Genomic DNA, 17,510 nt, shown 5'->3' with positions numbered 1-17,510 from the left:
AACATATGTGCCAGCTGGTGGAACTTATATACCACCAAACCCTCCAAGAGAAGCACAGCAACCAACAGTTCAAAACCCTGCACAACAACAACCACAAACAGAGCAAGGACATAAAAGAAGTAGAGAACAAGGAAACCAAGAATTCTTAAAAATGCTTAAGGAAGATTATGGTTACCCAGATACTCTTGACTTTAGTGACAGATATAAAGAAGCTATTAGAAAGTTCAAGGAAGGAAATACTGACCCGAACCTATTTAGCTTTATGGTTCAGCACCAAATGGGATATAATTTCAAACCTGGAAAATACAAGCTCGCTAAGGGATATGATTTAATAGCATATCATCCAAATGACATGAACGAATTTACTCCGAGATATTTGGTGTCAGAGCTAAATGACAATTCAACTCTCTTCATGAAACGCGTAAAAAATAGAGACGGAACGAAAGAAGAAAGGTTTATGAGTCCGGATGACTTAGATAGGGAACTTGTTAAAAACGGTCTCGGAATATATGAAATGCCAGCAGATGAGGTACAAGAAACTCCACAGGAAGAAGTTCAGATACAACCAGACATGGAAGAAATAGTTCAGCAACAACAGCTAGAAGAGCCTGAAGGAAACGAACAAGTCCCTCCTTTGGAAACTAACTTCACAGAACTAGATGAAGATTTGGAACAGCCGAAAAATCTTGACCCTCAACAAGAGTATGAGGTGAATATGGAATCTTTCCAAGAGTCTAAAAAAAATTCGGCTGACATAGTAGAAGAATATCGAAAAATGTTTGCCGACATACAAAAGACTCCAACACCAGATGAAAATATTCAGCATAGAATGGAAGTACTGAAAGAAAATGTACGCAAATACAACAACCCTTTTTACTTACGACCATATAACGTTCAATCTTTGGCTGAACTCGGTGAAAATAAAAGGTTAAATTTCAACAAAACATATAGAAATGAAACATTGTTTAAAGTTCATTCAGAACCTAACCAAGATGGAAACAAACCTACTTTTGTTTCTGCAGACTATGGAACTACAATGAGATGGGGTCATAAAGCTAATCCGGATAGGTGGTTCATAAACTTACAACCACAATTCCAAGAAGTTGTAGACGCAATGGAAGTGAATGGTGAACCAGATATAGCTGGTATTTTAAGCGCGGCTTTAATGCCATTGAAAGATATGAAACATGCAGATATTTTGGACCAGTATGAAATGAACATGGCTGATGGAAATATAACACCTGACGTTCTAAAACATTTATCTCAAAGAACTACACAGAACCATAGAGATGGTATATTTGGTGAAGAGTTTAGAAAGAGAGTTAGGGAGAGAGAAGGAAGAGAACCTATTGTACATGACCTTGCAAACGAAAGTTTACAAAATGTCATAAAAACTTACTTTGCAGACAATGAACCGAGAAGGGATGAATATTTAAGAAAACTCAAATGGACAGTACCAAATGAAATGTTAGTATTGAAAAACATGTTCCTTGACAAAATAAAACCAACTACAGAAATAAATGACGCAAGACTGAAACATTGGGTAAAAGCTTTCCCATTCACAAAAGATATTATTGGTAACATGGAAAGAAAACCAGAATGACTACAAAAACATATATTTGGAAACGAGCTTATTCCATATGGACAAGCTCTGTTTGAAGAGCTTGAACCGGAAACTCAGGAAAGAGTCATGCAAACAATACGCGAAGACTCAAATACAAACTATGACAAAATCTTTCTAGGATATATGTTACCTGAGATGGGCGACCAGAGCCCAAAGGCAAAAAGGACATGGGAAATTTACAACATACTAGGTGAACATGAGGCAAAGATGCTACAACTTGAAGCAGAGGGCAAGTTACCAAAAGCGACACCAAAGAAGAAGAGAAGAGTAGAACAAAGTGAAAGTAGTGAAGAAGTAACTTCATCTAGTGAAAGTAGTGGCAATGAAGGAAAAAGAAGAGTTAAAAACTCAGTCAGGAAGAAAGTAAAGCTTGGTCCGAGTGGGTTCTATTATGACACATAAATCCAACTATTCTATATTTTTACCCATATGAAATGTACGCCGCTCAGAATATAACGCCAACAGTTTTGGATGCCATGAATGGAAATGTTTCCGAATGGTATAACGAATGCGACAATGCCATTAGAAGGTCAGAAATAGTTCCTGGAACTTACGAATATACAACTGCTGTTTCTTATGGAAACGTAGGTGAGTTTGGAGAAGGTTCTTCAACAACAGTAGATATTGCTTGCGACAGGTTCATATATATTTCTATTGACAACTCATTCTTATACGTGGAACAAGACATTGAAATAAAACCTTCTGCCAAGTTGTCTGACAAGAAAGGTTGCAATGGAATTTTCTATGTCGGATACCAATATGCTCCAGAAGTTTTCATGGGATATAAGATATATTCTAACTCTGACTTAGTTCAAACAGTAACATGGGCAAACTATGAATGGTTCGCTTTGAGAAACTCAGTACAACCACAAGCTAGAGAACAAACAGACCAGTATGCAACTATTGAGAAAATAAGAAGACTTGACCCTAACGTTCCAGGAGTTTATGTTAACCTTTCTGGTTCAGATGGAACTGCTGCCACTAAAGTAAAACTGAAACTTAGAGTTCCTTTGTCATCTTTCCTCATCTTCAGGTTTTTAAGATACTTGCCAAACTGGGCAGGAAAAATTTCTATTGAACTTACTCCAAGCAAAAATAACTTAGTCATTGCACCAACACAAGACCCATTCACTCTTACAGACGTAAAGGGAACAAATAAAACGTCATTCGCCGAATTTTGCAAAGACAAAGTTGACTTAGACTTTGGTTTCTCAAACCTCAACACTGAAGTAAACTATTATTTCAATGCTGCTGGAGATGCTTGGGACCCAGTTAAGTTCACATGCGAAAAATTTGAATGCAAGAGAATAGAAAGCAGACTTGCAGTCTATATGTTGGACCCAGATATTTCAAATGCTTTAGCTGCCAAATATATTGCAGTTCCACTTATGTTCCCTATACACCAAATATCTGTCAAAGACTTTGCAGGTGAAGTTGGAAACCAAAGTGCTGACCCAGGTGCAAGAACAGATATTGCCTTAACAACTGCAATGAAACATGCAGATACTATGTTTGTACTGTTCAGACGAACTATAAATGACTATTCTTGTTTCTACAACCCTGGTATTAAATATCATATAAACATAGATGGCAAATATTATCCAAGAGAAGAATATTCTACAGTTGAAGATATGAGGTCATACAACTTGACATTAGATGCTATGAACTTTAACAACAACTTCACAACAACCATTAACCCTGAAATGCAAAGTTCTATTATGCCATATGTGAAAGTATGGACTCATACAGGAGGTCAAAAAACTCAATATACAAATAGAGACCGTTCAAACTTTTGGCTTGGCATTCCATTTGCTGACTCAGAAGACTTTATGGGTGGTATTTCAACTGTTGGTACAGTTCAAATACAATATACTGGTGACAGAGACGGTCCAGATGAATTGAAAGCAAAGAAGTTTACAAAACCAATAGCACTTTTCACGGAAGATGCTCTTTTGAAGATTCGTTCGATGAAACCTGCTGGGGCTCCTCAGATTGGCATAACGACAGCTTCCATCGAGCAGATTTTGGCAGCAGGTCAGTAAGTTGTTCTTGAACTGACTTCTCTCCGTCAAATATTGACAGTACGCCAGTTTTGACATAATATTGTATTATAAACTTTCCTTTAGAAATATCGGTCAGTTTTGAAGTTATATTTTTGTCTGCTTCAAGAACTTTCACCATTTCAGTTATACCAACTTTCTTTGCTTTATGAAAATATTTAGGTTCAGCAAATATTGCTATTCTATAACATTTTCCATTGTTTGTATAAAGAACTATTCTGTCAATGTATTTGTATTGTTTGTGTGTGTGTAAACTTTGTTTTGCTTCAATTCGAAGAGATACTCAAATACGTCCATTTTTTATTCTAAGTAAAATGTCATTTCCGAAAAATAGAAGCGTAAGTGTTTCAAAAGGTTTAATGGCGGTGGCAGATGTGAAGTTAAATTCACCAACTCAAACAAACAGTCAAAGTGTTGTTGTCAATGTCAAAGACAGAGATGTTGAATGGGGAAACCATACGAAGACGAAGATGGTATAACAATAGTTCCTGTAAAAGAACAACCAACATATCCTGAAGTTAGCAGAGACTTAAGTTCTGTTGCAGATATTCGAAACGACTACCAACAACTGAAAGACAAACTTAAAACTCAGGAGAAGATTTGTCAAGCTTTAGGTATAATGTTAAACTTGGTCGAACACAACCCTGTAAAAGTGAACTCATATGTCATTGCACCTCATGAAGTTTTGAAAGAACTATTGAAACTTTTGACAGAGGCAGACGATATAAACATCAAAGAAATAGAACCCGACATTAGTTGCTGTGGTGTTTCATATAATGTCATTGACAAGATATACGTTATGAAAGGAGGTGAAACGTTGAACTTAAAATATAGTTTCCCAGACGTTATAAAAATATTTGACGACCACAACATTTCATTAAAATTTATTTGCTAAGTAAATGGCAGAAGACATAATGGTTTATACTATTACGACTAAAAACCCTGAGTCATATAATTCTATAACAACAAACTTACAAAGTCCTCAAGGACGATATTGTAAACTAACCTTAAACACAATGACGACTAAAGCCTGTTTTGCTCTTTTGACACCAGAAGATTTTATTGTTGTGAATGGTAAAAAATACTCCTTTGAAGATACTTACTCAGATATACCACCAACAGGTTTTGTTGACTTATTTAATACTTTAAGTACGGGTGTAACATGTGCTGCAACTAGAGCAGGTTTCATTATGTTTGGATGTCCGACTGAGTTTACTATAAACAATATGAGCTATAATACAAAACTTATATTGGTTTTTACTACCAACAGTTTCCTATAACAGGAAAAGTGTCATACAAGGTTTGTCTGTTCCATTGACTTTAAGTACAACCTATTTTATATATTGTTTCAAAACTTAGGTTCAAAGTGTTATTCGAATGTCGACAGAAACTACTATGACCAAAAGATACTTATGCGTATAAACAACACATTCTCTGCTGGTTTGCCTATTGTTCATTCGAATGCAGAGTTTTCAGCTTTAGTAAACTCAAACACTTTAGCAAACATAAACTTAACCTTAGTTGACGCAAACTTTGTTCCTGTAAAACTTTTATGTCCTATGTATTTGTCAATGACGGAGAAAGTTTCGAATTGGAAGATGCAACTGGTGAAAGTATTGTACTACAAGAACAACTTCAACAACAAATAGCTCAAGAACAACAAATGCAACAAATGGAACAAATGCAACAACAAAGTCAAGAATAAAAAAATGTTTTTTTTTATTTTTATAAAAATGTACAGAATAGATGTTTCAGATTTTTATGACTTCCAAGCCTTCAGAAATATGTGTCCATTTAGAGACTATAACAAAGCAGTCGAGAATTTGAACGTTTAGTCATTTATGTTGACTCTGCCCCAGAATGTTATGTTATGAAAGAATGGGATGTAGTCTTTAACAAACCTAAAGCGACAATAGTTTCAGAACAAGAATGTAAACAGAAACTTAAGAAAATAAAAGTCGTACAAGTTGCATGAAGATGTTAGATGCTTGGGATATCTTTTGTCAAAACTTGAAGATTTTTCAGTTCGTGGTATAAAGTTCTATACACCTTCTTCCAAACTTCTATTCTATCTTCACTGGATATAAATACGAACAAGTAGAATGGAAAGAAAATGTTATAGAAGCTTGGTTAGACCATGTCAAAGAAATTATATGCAATGGAAACGAAAGAGTCTATGAGTAATATCTTATGTTGGTTTGCAAACATCTTACAACATCCAAGTGCTAAAAATGAAACTGCTCTCATTATAATTGGAAAACAAGGAACAGGTAAGAACACATTCTTTACAGATATCTTATGCAAACTGTTAGAGGGCTATTCGAACCCTAATATGACAAACTTAGAAAACATCTGCGGTAAATTTAACTCTTCAATAGAGAATATGAAACTTATAGTATGTAACGAACTTCAAAGTATAGATACAACAAAAGTTTTGAACTCAGATGCTTTGAAGAGTCTTATAACAGACAAAGTTGGAGTTGTTGAAAGAAAGTATAAAGACCAAAGAGTTTGTGAAAATGTTGCAAACTTCATTATGGTTTCAAACAATGCTGTTCCGATGAAGTTAGAAAGTTCTGACAGAAAGATATGTAGTTGTCAGAACGTCAAGATTCTCATATGCAAGATACAGAATATTTTGAACGACTTAGCAGAAACTTTGACATCTGACTTTTACAAACCACTTGTTCTCATATTTCATGACATTAGATATTTCTAAGTTCAATCCAAGACAAATTCCACATACGAAGAGAGACAAACATTGTTAGAAGCAAACAAGAGTGTATATGAACTGTTCATAGATGAAACTGACTTTGAGTGTTTAGATGAAAGGTCATTGTACGATTCGTATAAACAATATTGTCAAGAATATGGTTATATGACAGCGTCTAAACGAACATTCTTGGCAAATGTCAAAAGTCTTTTAGACGTACAGAATGGTGTATATACAAAGAAAAATTTTTCTGAGTAAATTTTAAAAAAAAATATTTTTTTATCCGATAGAAAAGATGACAAAATTCATCTCAGTAAACAAGTATATGTCAGGACTTAAAGAAGAACTAGACCCATTCACATATTTGAATGTTTACTTCTACCATTTTGAAAAGTCTTCATTCAGCAAAGTTTGGAACATCGAACCAGTTAAGTTTGCTATTGTGACTAAAAATGGTGCGAAATTTGAAGACTTAGACATAGAAGGTTTGTTAACAGTCAAAGAAAGTTTTGACAGAAGGTTTTCAAACCTTAAAGAAGGCAAAGCATACAAACTTGTTATACCTTATGAACCAAAGAAGACAGACGACTATGAATATTATGAGTCTAAAGTTGTAGAAGTTCAAGGTAAATTGGGTAAAAAGATTTTAGAGTCTAAGCCAGTGTTTGCTCCTAAAGAGGAAGAGAACATTGACATTGACCCAGAAATGTTCTAAAAATAAAATTTTATTTTTACATGTCAAATTTCTTTTTCTCTGGTTCAGGTTCTTTCTTCTCTTCTTCTACTTTCTTTTCTTTCTTTTCTCTCTTCTTCTTTTCTGGTGGAGTTATGTCAAATTTCTCAGAACCATATTTATGTAAAAGTGCTTTGTCATTTAATAGCTCTTCTATTCTGTTTTCTATTTCATCTTCAAGAACAGCGCATGTGTCTTCTTTGCATTCTAAGAAGTTTTGTTGGACTTCATCTCTCCAAGAGGCGTCATCTCTGTCAACAAGTCTGTCATTGACAAATTTTAAGACTGCTCTGCTTAATGTTTTATGGTTCTTGTCATATTCCCAGAAACAGAACTTTAGAACAAATTCCCCTTTCTTGTTTACACTATGTAAGATTTTATGGTCGACAGATGTTTTGCTGTCGAAAAGCTTGTCTCGAATATAGATAGCGAAATCGCTAGACATTTTCTAAAAGATAAAAATTTTAATTTTTCTAAAAATATGTTAGAAAAAAAGTTTGCTGACATTGACAAGAAATTTGAGAATGTTTTAAACAAGAACAAGAGGAAGTTAGAAAATGCTCAGATAAAACCCATACATGACAAGTTCTTATTTGCTCAGAATGGTATAACAGGTCTAATTGCACCACCTGGGTCGGGTAAGACTTTCACTTATCTTAAAATGGCTGCACAACAACAAGAACTAGATGAGAAGAACCCATTCTATGAGTTAGTAGTCATTTGTAGTACTTCGGGTCAATTTGACCAAACCGTCAATTCGTTCAAAGATATTATAAAGAAGTCTAAGTTAGTATGTATAAAGGATACTGAGTTGTTAGATTGGATAAAGAAGTACCAAAGAAGAGTTTTGAAGTATAATGCTATAAATGAGTATGTCAATTCGAAGTTTAAAGACCCAAATGAGGAAATGCAGAGAATATTAGAGAAGAAACACTTCAGAAACAAACAGAAAGAGATAGAATACATTTCGAAGAAATTGCAATCTTACGATTGGAAGACTTACCCTCACAGATGTCTTCTTATCTTAGATGATTTCGCCTCTCATCCTTTGTTAAAGAATAGAGAACAAGACATGTGTCGAATTCTTAAGAAGCTCAGACACTTTAACATTTCAGTCGTAATATGTGTACAGACAGCCAAGAGTTTAAGTAAGGATGTTAAAAGAATACTTACTGATATTATACTTTTCCCCGGATTGTCCGAAGACGATTTCATGGAACTTATGAAAGAGTCCATGGCAGGTAAGTTTGACAGACATGAACTATGGGAGAAGTACAAAGTCATACAAGACCCTCATACTTCTTTCAGAATTCATATCTACGCAAACAAAGTTCAAATTGTAAAAAGTCAAGCTTGAAAAATGTAAGTGTTTAGTCTTAGTCTGTTGTGGTGCTGGGGCTGTCGGTTCTTCTGGCTTTGGAAGACATTCAGGAAGAGGAACGTCAGTCATCCGTTTGTGTCCTGTCGGAAGGAAGAGTTCTTCCAGTTGTCGGGAAATTTTTTTCCTGTCGGAAGGAAAAACTTTTTCTGAAGTTCGACCAAAAAGTTCTCAATTTTCGAAAATTTGAATGGTTTACGGACGAACAACAGGAAAATTTTTTCCAGTTGTCGGGAAAATTTTTTCCAGTTGTCGGGAAAATTTTTTCCAGTTGTCGGGAAAATTTTTTCCTGTCGGAAGGAAGGACTCGGAATGCCAGAAGGATTTGACAAGGCAATTTACCTTATAGAGCTACCTGAGCCATCTGAAGTCAAGCTTGAAAAATAAATGGTTCATTTACTCTGCTTGTTTGAAGTTGTCAAAATACTCTGTTATTTTTTCTTTCAGTAGCGGCAAATCTTCTTTGAAGGTAAGTATTGTACAACCTTTAATATCATAGTGTGTTTGAGGTAACGTATCTTGAACTATTTGTTTCACATCTTCATTCGGTGTCATTGAAATCGGTAAGTTTTCGCGATAGAACCAATTTCTGTCAGATTTGTAAATCTTAGCAAGGTCGTAAAAGCTTTTGTTGTTTCTTCTGACTAAATGCAACATAACCATATCTCTGTCTTCTTCATTTTCCATCTCTTCAGTATAAATCATATACTTATAGTTCTTTTCCTTTCCTTTTGGTACCGAACGTGGTATTCTTTTCTGAATGACTTCATCTTTTGCTTGAAGTTTCTTTTCCATCTCTTCACGTTCTTGTCTATGAATTTCGTCAAGAAGTCTGTAAATATAACAAGCATAACGAGGTGAAGCCCACATTGCAACTGCATTTACAAGAAGTCTATGTACATACCAACCTCTCAAACCATTTGGCAAATTTTTACGATTTTCATGAGTTTTAGGCGACCCAGAAAAAAGTATGTCTCGCTGTGCTTCGCTCAAAAATTCTTGTGTGCTTTGGTTTTTGAACCAATCGTCTGTATGTTTGGTATCTGGAGCAAAACATGCTGTCAAAATACTTTGCATTTGGTACATGTCATCTTTGACCGAACGAATGAGACGGAGTTGTTTGTTATACTGAACCCACTCATATTCTTCATTTATGGTTTCATGAACGATAGCAGTTGTTGTGTTCTCTGTTGTTGACATATCTGTCTTTACATACAAAATAAAAAAATAAATAAAAATAAAATTAGCGTTATTTTCTATCTTGTATAAAAGACCAAAAATAAACGCTTTACATGTATTTTTCAGCAACTTCGTCAAATAATTTTATAGCTTTATCTATCTCATCTACTTCAAACGTTTCTTTACCTTTTATGGGAGCACCATACATTTTCTCAAACTTTTCAAGTAGTTCTGTTTCAGCAGCTCTCATATCATTTACAAACACAACCTTGACTCTATTGACTGTATTGTCATATCTTTGAGTTATATTATATGTTCTTCCTATCTTATATCTCTTTGTATTGAAGTCCTTCGGTTTCTGAACGATGTAAAGTAAGCCTTCACTGCAACGTTCCGTATCGAATGAACCATATGTTATGAAGTTATATCCAACAACTGGGTCTAACTATAACAAAACTATTGGTATAAGACTTTTGTCAATGAGATATGCTGTAGTTCCATAGAATCTTACCGATATCATAAGCTCAGGATTTCTTGTCAAAATTTTCTGAGTTGAAGCATTTCTAACCCAGTCGTATGCTCTCTTTCCAGATAGTGTTAGAATGTCTGACAAAGAATATTTGTTGTATTTCTTTGAGTATCTTACGTTTAAATCACCAATTCTAACCACTTTGGTGTCATTGTCTATCTTTTTAACTGTTTCAAACTCAATGTTTGTCATTTTCTGTTCTTACATACAAAATAAAAAAATAAATAAAAATAAAACTAACTTTATTTTATTTATTTTGTATAAAAGATATGATTTCAGGGATTTTTTTTTACGAAGTGTCAAAGTTCACTTCGTAAAAAAATAACAGTTATATAATGAAATTTGGTCATTTTTTCACGATTTTCATAGAGTTTTGGCGACTGGGTTTTTATACCTACTCGCAATTTTTCACGATTTTCATAGAGTTTTAGGCGACCCCGAAAAAAGTCTGGGTCGCTCAAAAGTTCTTGTGTGCTTTGGTTTTTGAACGATGTAAAGTAAGCCCTACATTGCTACAGCATTTACTAAAAGTCTATGTACATACCAACCTCTTAAATTTATTGGCAAATTTTTACGATTTTCGTACGGAATCTCTATCCTCGGTTTTTCGAGGGTAGCAAACATATGAGGAAATTCATGAAATTTGGTCATTTTTTCACGATTTTCATAGAGTTTTTTTACGAAGTGTAAAAGTTCTCTTCGTCAAAAAAATACAGTTATATCATGATTTTTGGTCATTTTTTCACGATTTTCATAGAGTTTTTTGACGAAGTGTCAAAGTTCTCTTCGTCAAAAAAATACAGTTATATCATGATTTTTGGTCATTTTTTCACGATTTCAGGGATTTTTTTGACGAAGTGTCAAAGTTCTCTTCGTAAAAAAAATACAGTTATATCATGAAATTTGGTCATTTTTTCACGATTTTCATGAGTTTTTTTACGAAGTGTAAAAGTTCTCTTCGTCAAAAAAATACAGTTATATCATGAAATTTGGTCATTTTTTTCAGCAAAAATAAAATTTAGGGTAGATGGTTTTTAGGTGTCACCAGGTCACTCGGTCACTCGGTCAACTAACATCTTTTTTCACAAGCGTTTTACATGGTAAACATTGTGAATTCGTGAAATCCTAAACAATTTTGTGGCTTCTATTTCTTCTGTCAGTATGTCAAAAGTTTTAACAATGCCGAATGTTTCTTTATATTTCTTCTTGACGTCAGATAGAAGGAAATCGTCAGCAGTTGGATAGTTTTTGTTTAGAAATGTCAACATGTCCATTTTATCTTCTGCTGGTTTCTCTGCTTCTTTCTTTAAGTCAGCATAGTCGTTTCTCATTCTTTCTATCTCTTTGACGGAGTAGTTATATTTCCTCATTGCTGCTTTACATTTTGAACATTGTGGGTTCATTTTAGCATTGTACATTGAAATTTGTCCTGCTAAAACAACTAAGGCGTAAATGGTTTTCTTTAACTCAAAGGCTGCTGGTTTTATTTGTCCGTTCCATACTTTACCTCTTCTATCTTTATCTCTTATCTGCCATACACATTCAGCAACTAACGAAACAAAGCTGTTGTAGGTCTTAAATTCTTCAGATTTATATATGTCAATGAAATATACCATATCGCAGTCTTTGTCCATGACTTTGTGGTTGCAATGAAATCCAAGAAACTCATAGTTAACCTTACGTATGAACTTCTTTATTTCTACTGAGTCAGTTGCTTTGACTTCTATTTCATCGAATTCAGGAATAGTGAGCTTTTGTTGTTGTATTTCAGGAAGTTTAGGTAGATGTTCCACCAGGTCCTGCATTTCATAAAGATATTCTTCATTTGTTTCATCTTTTGCAGTGCAATCTAAATCTCCTTGGAGAAGTTCTTGCTTTATCTTCTGGATTTCTGTTTCGAAAGTATATGAAGAAGGAATGAAGCTTTTCATTTCTACTAACATTGAAGTTGGGTTCATGACTAACGAGTTTGGTGCTGTTGTTGCTAACATGTTCTTACAATAAAAATAAAAAAATATTTTTTTTAAAAAAAAACTAAAATATATTTTTGCCGAAAAAAATGGTTCATTTACTCACAATATTTTTGTACAAAACGACCCCAAACTTTTAACTTCTTTTCTGCAGCTTCTAATGAAATTTTAGCGAGTTCATATTCTCTAAATTCTCTCTTTAAATCTTCTTGTTCCCATTGGTCTAGTTCGTATGGAGAGTCTCTATAACCATAACATATCTCACGTTCATGTTCTATTTGTTTTTCGCACATTTTTCTAACTTCTTGTTCGAACAAAGGTTTTGCATTCTCTACTGTATCTTCAAGTTCTTCTTCATCTAATTTCTCATGAACTTTCTTGTCTATGGAGTCCATAATTTTTCCAACTGCTATACAATATTTTGGAGAAGCCCACATTGCTATATAGTTTAGAAGTCTTGGGTCTACATACGTTCCTCTAACCTGTCTGATTTCATCCGGAATTCCTGCATGAACTTTGTATAAAAACCAACCGCCGGAATTCTTCCGGTTGGTATATTCTTCACAAAATGCCTTATAATACTCTTCCCAGGACTTATTTTCCAACAACTTTCTAAAGTCTTTCCTAAACTGCTGACACATCTTTGTTGCATTTATATAACCATCCTTGTCTCTACGTAAGACTTCAATACCGTTATAAGTGCCTTTTGTGAATGTTTCGCCATTAGATTTGTTCGTGAACGTTTTTGCTTCGACTGACATTTCTGTTCTTACAATAAAAATAAAAAATATTTTTTTTAAAAAACTAAAATATATTTTTTGGTCCGGGAACAACTTTCTCTCAATTGGAGCTGTAGCATACTCTTCACATTCAATACTTTTTCAGCACTTTTCCGTAGTTATATATGAAAGACAATTCGAGATAAAAGTCATAGTACAATGGAATAATATGTTGCACACCATTTGTTGTGAACCAAACTTGAAAGTCAGAGAAACTGTTACTAGGTGGTTCGTAGAATTTAGAAGCAAAGTCATAAAAGTCCTTACCAATACATAGAAAACTATTGTTGCTTGAACTGAAACTTGCATGACACATAACATTTTGAGGGTCAAACACGTTTCTATAAACTGTCAAATCTGCTGGTGGAAGTATATAAATTTAAATGGACCATCTGGTGGTAATGGTTCGTTCTGGTTTAGTAACCGAAGAAATTGTGCCCAAGAACGTTTGTCTACTCCCCAAAATAAAAACTCTGTATCTCTTGGAGGGTTAATTTCAATCTTTTGAAATGAAACGGTGGAGTTCATCTTGTCATATTCTAGTTTCAGATAGTATGTTCCATTTAGTAAAGAGTCGTATTTTTCTTGAAATTCCCAATAATATTTGTTCATTTGAGTTTGAAAGTCATTTAGAGTTTTCTCAAGACTTTCGTCTGAACGAATTGTAAAGATTTTCATTTCGTCAAATTTGTCTATGAGACCATCAGAACCTTTATACTGCCCATGAAAATATACTGCGAACATAAATGCGTTAGTTCTATTTGAAAACAAAACTCTTCTAAATCCTATTGCCTTTGCATCTGAAGGACTTTGAAGCCAACGAATTGGATAGTCAAACCTGTATGCTCGGGATGAAATTTCTTCATCTGAAATAGTCCTACCAGCATTTGTAAAGATATAGTCTAACGGTTTTGTATCTGTTACTTTTGTTCTTTGTTTTTCAACCTGAAGCATTTAATATATGTAAAAATATATTGTTTTAAAATGGTATGCCATTTCATATTTCTCATCTAACAAACAAGTTTCCCAACGGTCTTCTCCAACAAACTCAGCGTACAGTTCAAATAAAATTTAAAAAATGTCACTTTTTTAAAAAACGTTTTTACTTCATGCAATGTTTTATTTCTGTGCCGTCTTCAAGTATGCCCCAGTACTTACGCTTGGAGAGGACATGAACTTCTGTGAAAATTTTGTCCAATTTGAATTGACCCATCTTTTCACCGACCATTCCCATTTCAATGAGTTTGTTGTATCCTTCTTCGTTCGTCATGAGTGCGTCAATGTTCTCATAGTAAACCTTCACTTTGGATTTGACTTCGGAGAAGAATTTGTTGTAGTTGTCAAGGACTGCCTTTGCGAACTGAGGGTAAGACCAATGTTCGACAATAGGTTTTAATGTGGTTACTAAGCCACTTTGACCTTGAGTGAATTCGTACTTCAAAACAAAAGGAGAAAACCTTTCAACAAAGTTGTCGACCTTCTCATAATGTTTACTCTTCATCTCTTGAGGTTTCTTAATGGAATATCCCCATGTCGAATTCATAAGCAATTTGAGTGTCATTGCAAGTTTGGGGTTTGAAGCTTTCCTAATATCATACAGTTGTTGTATGACTTTTCCAACTGTATAGTTCCTTCCCGGGAACTCACCATCTTCGTTTGGAATTCCAGTCGGAATATATTGGACAAACCTCATGTATGCAGCGTTAAGGTCGACATAGTATATTTTTTCATCTGAGTCGAACTTGTCGCAACCAATTGGTCCAGTTTGTGGAAATTCAAGTGAGTCTCTTATCTTCTGAGAAACTTCTCCTGTTATCTCATAAACATCGTCGAAGCAACCTGTTTCATATAAAACCTTCTGACCTAACTCAGATGCTCTCCAATACAATTTGACGTCAATTGGATGTCTCAATGGAAGTTTGTTTATAGCATCTTGAAGTTCTTGCAACCTCATTGGAAGTTCTTCTGGTTCAGGTTGGTATCCGAACATACCAACCCCTTGTGGAACTGTGTACTTCTTTTGTACTATAACTTTGTCTGGAACAACTTTTGGTCTTGCTAACAATGAAAAGTTTGTTTCGTCTTTTGGTACAAAAGTTTCTGTCAGCTTGTCATCTGGAATTGGTTCCAACAAACCTTTCTCGAAAAGAATGTTTACAGCTCTGACAATGTTGCACTTGCCTTTTCCGAACAATGGGTTTGTAAGACTTTCGTTCAACATGAAGTGGTTGTGGACAATTACAATCTTCAACCATGGTAAGTCTTTGTCAACAACATAGTCGTCATGTGAAGAACCTTTAGCTGTAGGTATGTTGACTTGGATATTGACATTTGCCAACGGTGCAATTTTTGCCAATTGACCTCTGAGAATGTACCTTGTCTTCACACATGACTCAAGATACTTCATTTTCTCATCTGTAACAAGACCAGAGTTCCTGAGACATGTAAGAATACAAGGTTCATTGACAATTGTTTCAATTGAATTGTAAATTCCATACCTTGTCAAGTCAATGTCAGACTTATTTCTGAAGGGGAAGTTCCAGCATGTTGTCTGACTGCTTGAGGGTTAGGTTGGTACCATTCGAACTTGACACTTGCAATTCCTTCAATTGCATTCAAAATGTCTGAGTCGGAGTCAACCATTTGTTCTCTCTTTGTAGTCTTGAAAGCGTCAAGAAGTTGTGCGGCTGTTGTGACATTGCCATGTGCATAGTAAATGTGACCATCCAAATCTGTTATGGTCAATCTGAGATTGTGTCCTTTCTTATTTCCGTCTTGAATTGCAGCAAGTACACCCATGAAGCCTTCTTTGTTCTTTCCTTCGTCAAAGTTTACTGTAAAGGTTCGACCAGATGTAATTTGACTTCTAACTTCACGATACTTTTCATATGCATATCTTGTTCTTTCCATGGGAGCATGTGTGTCTTCACCTTTTCCTTTTTTCCTTCTCAAAGGATGCAATTGTTCGTCATGTTTCCAGTAGAATCTGGCAAAGCCATCGTGTCCTTCAACTTGAGGTTCACTAACATCGAAAGGCATGTCCATAAGACGTTCTTCTTCTAACCTCTCTAGTCTGTTTGGATAATTTGCACGTGCTGTTTCCAAATCCATTTCGTAGCGAAGACCAGACAATTTGTCATAGACTTTTATGGGTCTTCCCTTCCTATATTTAAACTTCTTCGAAACTCTCCAACCATATCTTTGCAACTCTGCTTTTATTCTAGCAGACTTTCTGTCCATTCTATATGGGGGCATTTTTATAAAAATAAAAAAATATTTTTTTCTTTACTTTACATAACCGCCTGCTGCCATAAGTCTTTGACGCCAACCCATACCAGCTAATGAAGGTTGACTTGGTTTAGTTTGGAAACTAAACTTTGGTTTTGGTTTATCTTCAGTTTTTGGTTTTTCTTCTTCTATCGGTTTTTCGTCACTTTTCGGTTCCTCTGACTTTACTTCACTTGCAGGAACAGTTGTGTCGTCAACATCTTCATAAATATCATATGCCATTTGTTTTTGTTTTCCTTTCAACTTTTTGTGTTTGTTGTAAAGTTTAGAATATTTCGACTCTAAGTCAATGAGATGTTCTATAATGAACTGTTGGTCAGTGAAGTAAACTTTTCCATCTGTTGTCTCGAAAGCTCCTTCAGACTTCAATATTTTATTTGTGAGAGTCTGTTTCTTTTTTGAGATACTTGCCGTTCCATTTCTATGAAAAGTGACTTTGTAGTTAGGGTTGTATTTCCAGACCTGGCACTTTCTATTATTGAATTTTTCTCTTCATCTGTAAGTTCTTTGACAGGTTTTGACAATGGTTCTGAACTTTTTGTTTGTGGTGTCAAATCTACCGTTTCAACTTCTTCGGTCATTTCATCTCAGTAAAAAATTTTAGTTTGGTTTGTTTTCAACTGGTTGTTTAGGTTTTTTAAGTCGGTCTAAAACTTCTGAGGTATAGGAAGAACTTGACAAACACGTTGTGTAACTGCTGGAAGCCGACAAATCCATCTTGAACCCATTTGTCTCAATGCTGTATTGTTCATTTCATCTCAGTAAAAAATTTTACATTCCCCAAGTTTGAGGTGGTTGAGGTTGGTTATTGTTTACCCACTGTTGTGCATGGTTATATCCTCTGTTAAAGAATCTTTCACCTTGGTCCATATAGTGTCCTGCTTGGTTATAGTAGTCATTTGCTTTGTTATAATAGTTTCCTGCTTGTCTTCCTACATTGTCCATCCATCCTTGAACTTTTCCTCTTGTTTCAGGATTTGGAATAAGATTTGTTGCATCTCGTGCTACATCCCAACCTTTCTGTACAGTTTGTATAATAGGTTGTGCTTTCTCTTTAAGTATACCTAATGTACTCAAAATCTTCCTTCCAACTCCAAATACACCTCTGGCTATTGTTCCCACTGCGGGCAAAAATCTGGATGCAACTCCTGCTAATGCGCCAAATAAACCCATTTCTTATGGGTTAAAAATGACGAATTCAAACAAGGACCCCTATGTTTCTAAGGCAACAAAGAAAGCACTCATGATAAAAATCTT

The 17,510-nt window shown here is 34.8% G+C and overlaps 12 protein-coding genes and 4 pseudogenes across 16 annotated transcripts, besides 1 other annotated feature; 6 read left to right on the top strand and 10 right to left on the bottom strand.

Annotated features, from left to right (window-relative positions):
* Positions 1-979: 979 nt before the first annotated feature.
* Positions 980-17,510: part of a mobile genetic element that runs on past the window's edge.
* On the top strand, positions 1,691-2,026 carry TVAGG3_0380200 (protein of unknown function, DUF4106 family; the record flags this gene model as incomplete). The annotated part of the gene is made up of 1 exon (XM_001321765.1): positions 1,691-2,026. The coding sequence occupies one exon, from the start codon at positions 1,691-1,693 to the stop codon at positions 2,024-2,026; it is 336 nt and encodes a 111-aa protein (XP_001321800.1).
* TVAGG3_0380190 (protein of unknown function, DUF4106 family) lies at positions 2,401-3,134 on the top strand (the record flags this gene model as incomplete). The annotated part of the gene is made up of 1 exon (XM_051232067.1): positions 2,401-3,134. A coding segment is annotated over one exon (734 nt), but the record flags the coding sequence as incomplete, so codon positions are not given.
* Positions 4,044-4,579, top strand: TVAGG3_0380180 (annotated as a pseudogene). The gene has a single exon. A coding segment is annotated over exon 1 (536 nt).
* TVAGG3_0380170 lies at positions 4,701-5,389 on the top strand (annotated as a pseudogene). Its single transcript has one exon. A coding segment is annotated over exon 1 (689 nt).
* TVAGG3_0380160 (uncharacterized protein) lies at positions 6,723-7,112 on the top strand (the record flags this gene model as incomplete). Its single annotated transcript, XM_051232066.1, has 1 exon — positions 6,723-7,112. The coding sequence occupies one exon, from the start codon at positions 6,723-6,725 to the stop codon at positions 7,110-7,112; it is 390 nt and encodes a 129-aa protein (XP_051101796.1).
* Positions 7,129-7,575, bottom strand: TVAGG3_0380150 (uncharacterized protein; the record flags this gene model as incomplete). Its single annotated transcript, XM_051232065.1, has 1 exon — positions 7,129-7,575. The coding sequence occupies one exon, from the start codon at positions 7,573-7,575 to the stop codon at positions 7,129-7,131; it is 447 nt and encodes a 148-aa protein (XP_051101795.1).
* On the top strand, positions 7,612-8,487 carry TVAGG3_0380140 (protein of unknown function, DUF4106 family; the record flags this gene model as incomplete). Its single annotated transcript, XM_051232064.1, has 1 exon — positions 7,612-8,487. One exon carries the CDS (start codon positions 7,612-7,614, stop codon positions 8,485-8,487), a length of 876 nt encoding a protein of 291 aa, XP_051101794.1.
* TVAGG3_0380130 (KilA, N-terminal/APSES-type HTH, DNA-binding family) lies at positions 8,905-9,708 on the bottom strand (the record flags this gene model as incomplete). The annotated part of the gene is made up of 1 exon (XM_051232063.1): positions 8,905-9,708. One exon carries the CDS (start codon positions 9,706-9,708, stop codon positions 8,905-8,907), a length of 804 nt encoding a protein of 267 aa, XP_051101793.1.
* On the bottom strand, positions 9,797-10,126 carry TVAGG3_0380120 (organellar and viral DNA polymerase type B; the record flags this gene model as incomplete). The annotated part of the gene is made up of 1 exon (XM_051232062.1): positions 9,797-10,126. A coding segment is annotated over one exon (330 nt), but the record flags the coding sequence as incomplete, so codon positions are not given.
* TVAGG3_0380110 (organellar and viral DNA polymerase type B) lies at positions 11,299-12,207 on the bottom strand (the record flags this gene model as incomplete). The annotated part of the gene is made up of 1 exon (XM_051232061.1): positions 11,299-12,207. One exon carries the CDS (start codon positions 12,205-12,207, stop codon positions 11,299-11,301), a length of 909 nt encoding a protein of 302 aa, XP_051101791.1.
* On the bottom strand, positions 12,285-12,947 carry TVAGG3_0380100 (uncharacterized protein; the record flags this gene model as incomplete). The annotated part of the gene is made up of 1 exon (XM_051232060.1): positions 12,285-12,947. One exon carries the CDS (start codon positions 12,945-12,947, stop codon positions 12,285-12,287), a length of 663 nt encoding a protein of 220 aa, XP_051101790.1.
* Positions 13,057-13,919, bottom strand: TVAGG3_0380090 (annotated as a pseudogene). The gene has a single exon. A coding segment is annotated over exon 1 (863 nt).
* TVAGG3_0380080 (uncharacterized protein) lies at positions 14,068-15,372 on the bottom strand (the record flags this gene model as incomplete). The annotated part of the gene is made up of 1 exon (XM_051232059.1): positions 14,068-15,372. One exon carries the CDS (start codon positions 15,370-15,372, stop codon positions 14,068-14,070), a length of 1,305 nt encoding a protein of 434 aa, XP_051101789.1.
* Positions 15,468-16,205, bottom strand: TVAGG3_0380070 (uncharacterized protein; the record flags this gene model as incomplete). The annotated part of the gene is made up of 1 exon (XM_051232058.1): positions 15,468-16,205. One exon carries the CDS (start codon positions 16,203-16,205, stop codon positions 15,468-15,470), a length of 738 nt encoding a protein of 245 aa, XP_051101788.1.
* TVAGG3_0380060 lies at positions 16,251-16,834 on the bottom strand (annotated as a pseudogene). The gene has a single exon. A coding segment is annotated over exon 1 (584 nt).
* TVAGG3_0380050 (uncharacterized protein) lies at positions 17,025-17,426 on the bottom strand (the record flags this gene model as incomplete). Its single annotated transcript, XM_051232057.1, has 1 exon — positions 17,025-17,426. The coding sequence occupies one exon, from the start codon at positions 17,424-17,426 to the stop codon at positions 17,025-17,027; it is 402 nt and encodes a 133-aa protein (XP_051101787.1).

The sequence above is a fragment of the Trichomonas vaginalis genome, chromosome V, assembly GCF_026262505.1.
Source record: "Trichomonas vaginalis G3 chromosome V, whole genome shotgun sequence".
Classification (NCBI taxonomy): Eukaryota; Parabasalia; order Trichomonadida; family Trichomonadidae; genus Trichomonas; species Trichomonas vaginalis.
This window is presented reverse-complemented; position numbering and strand designations above follow the sequence as displayed.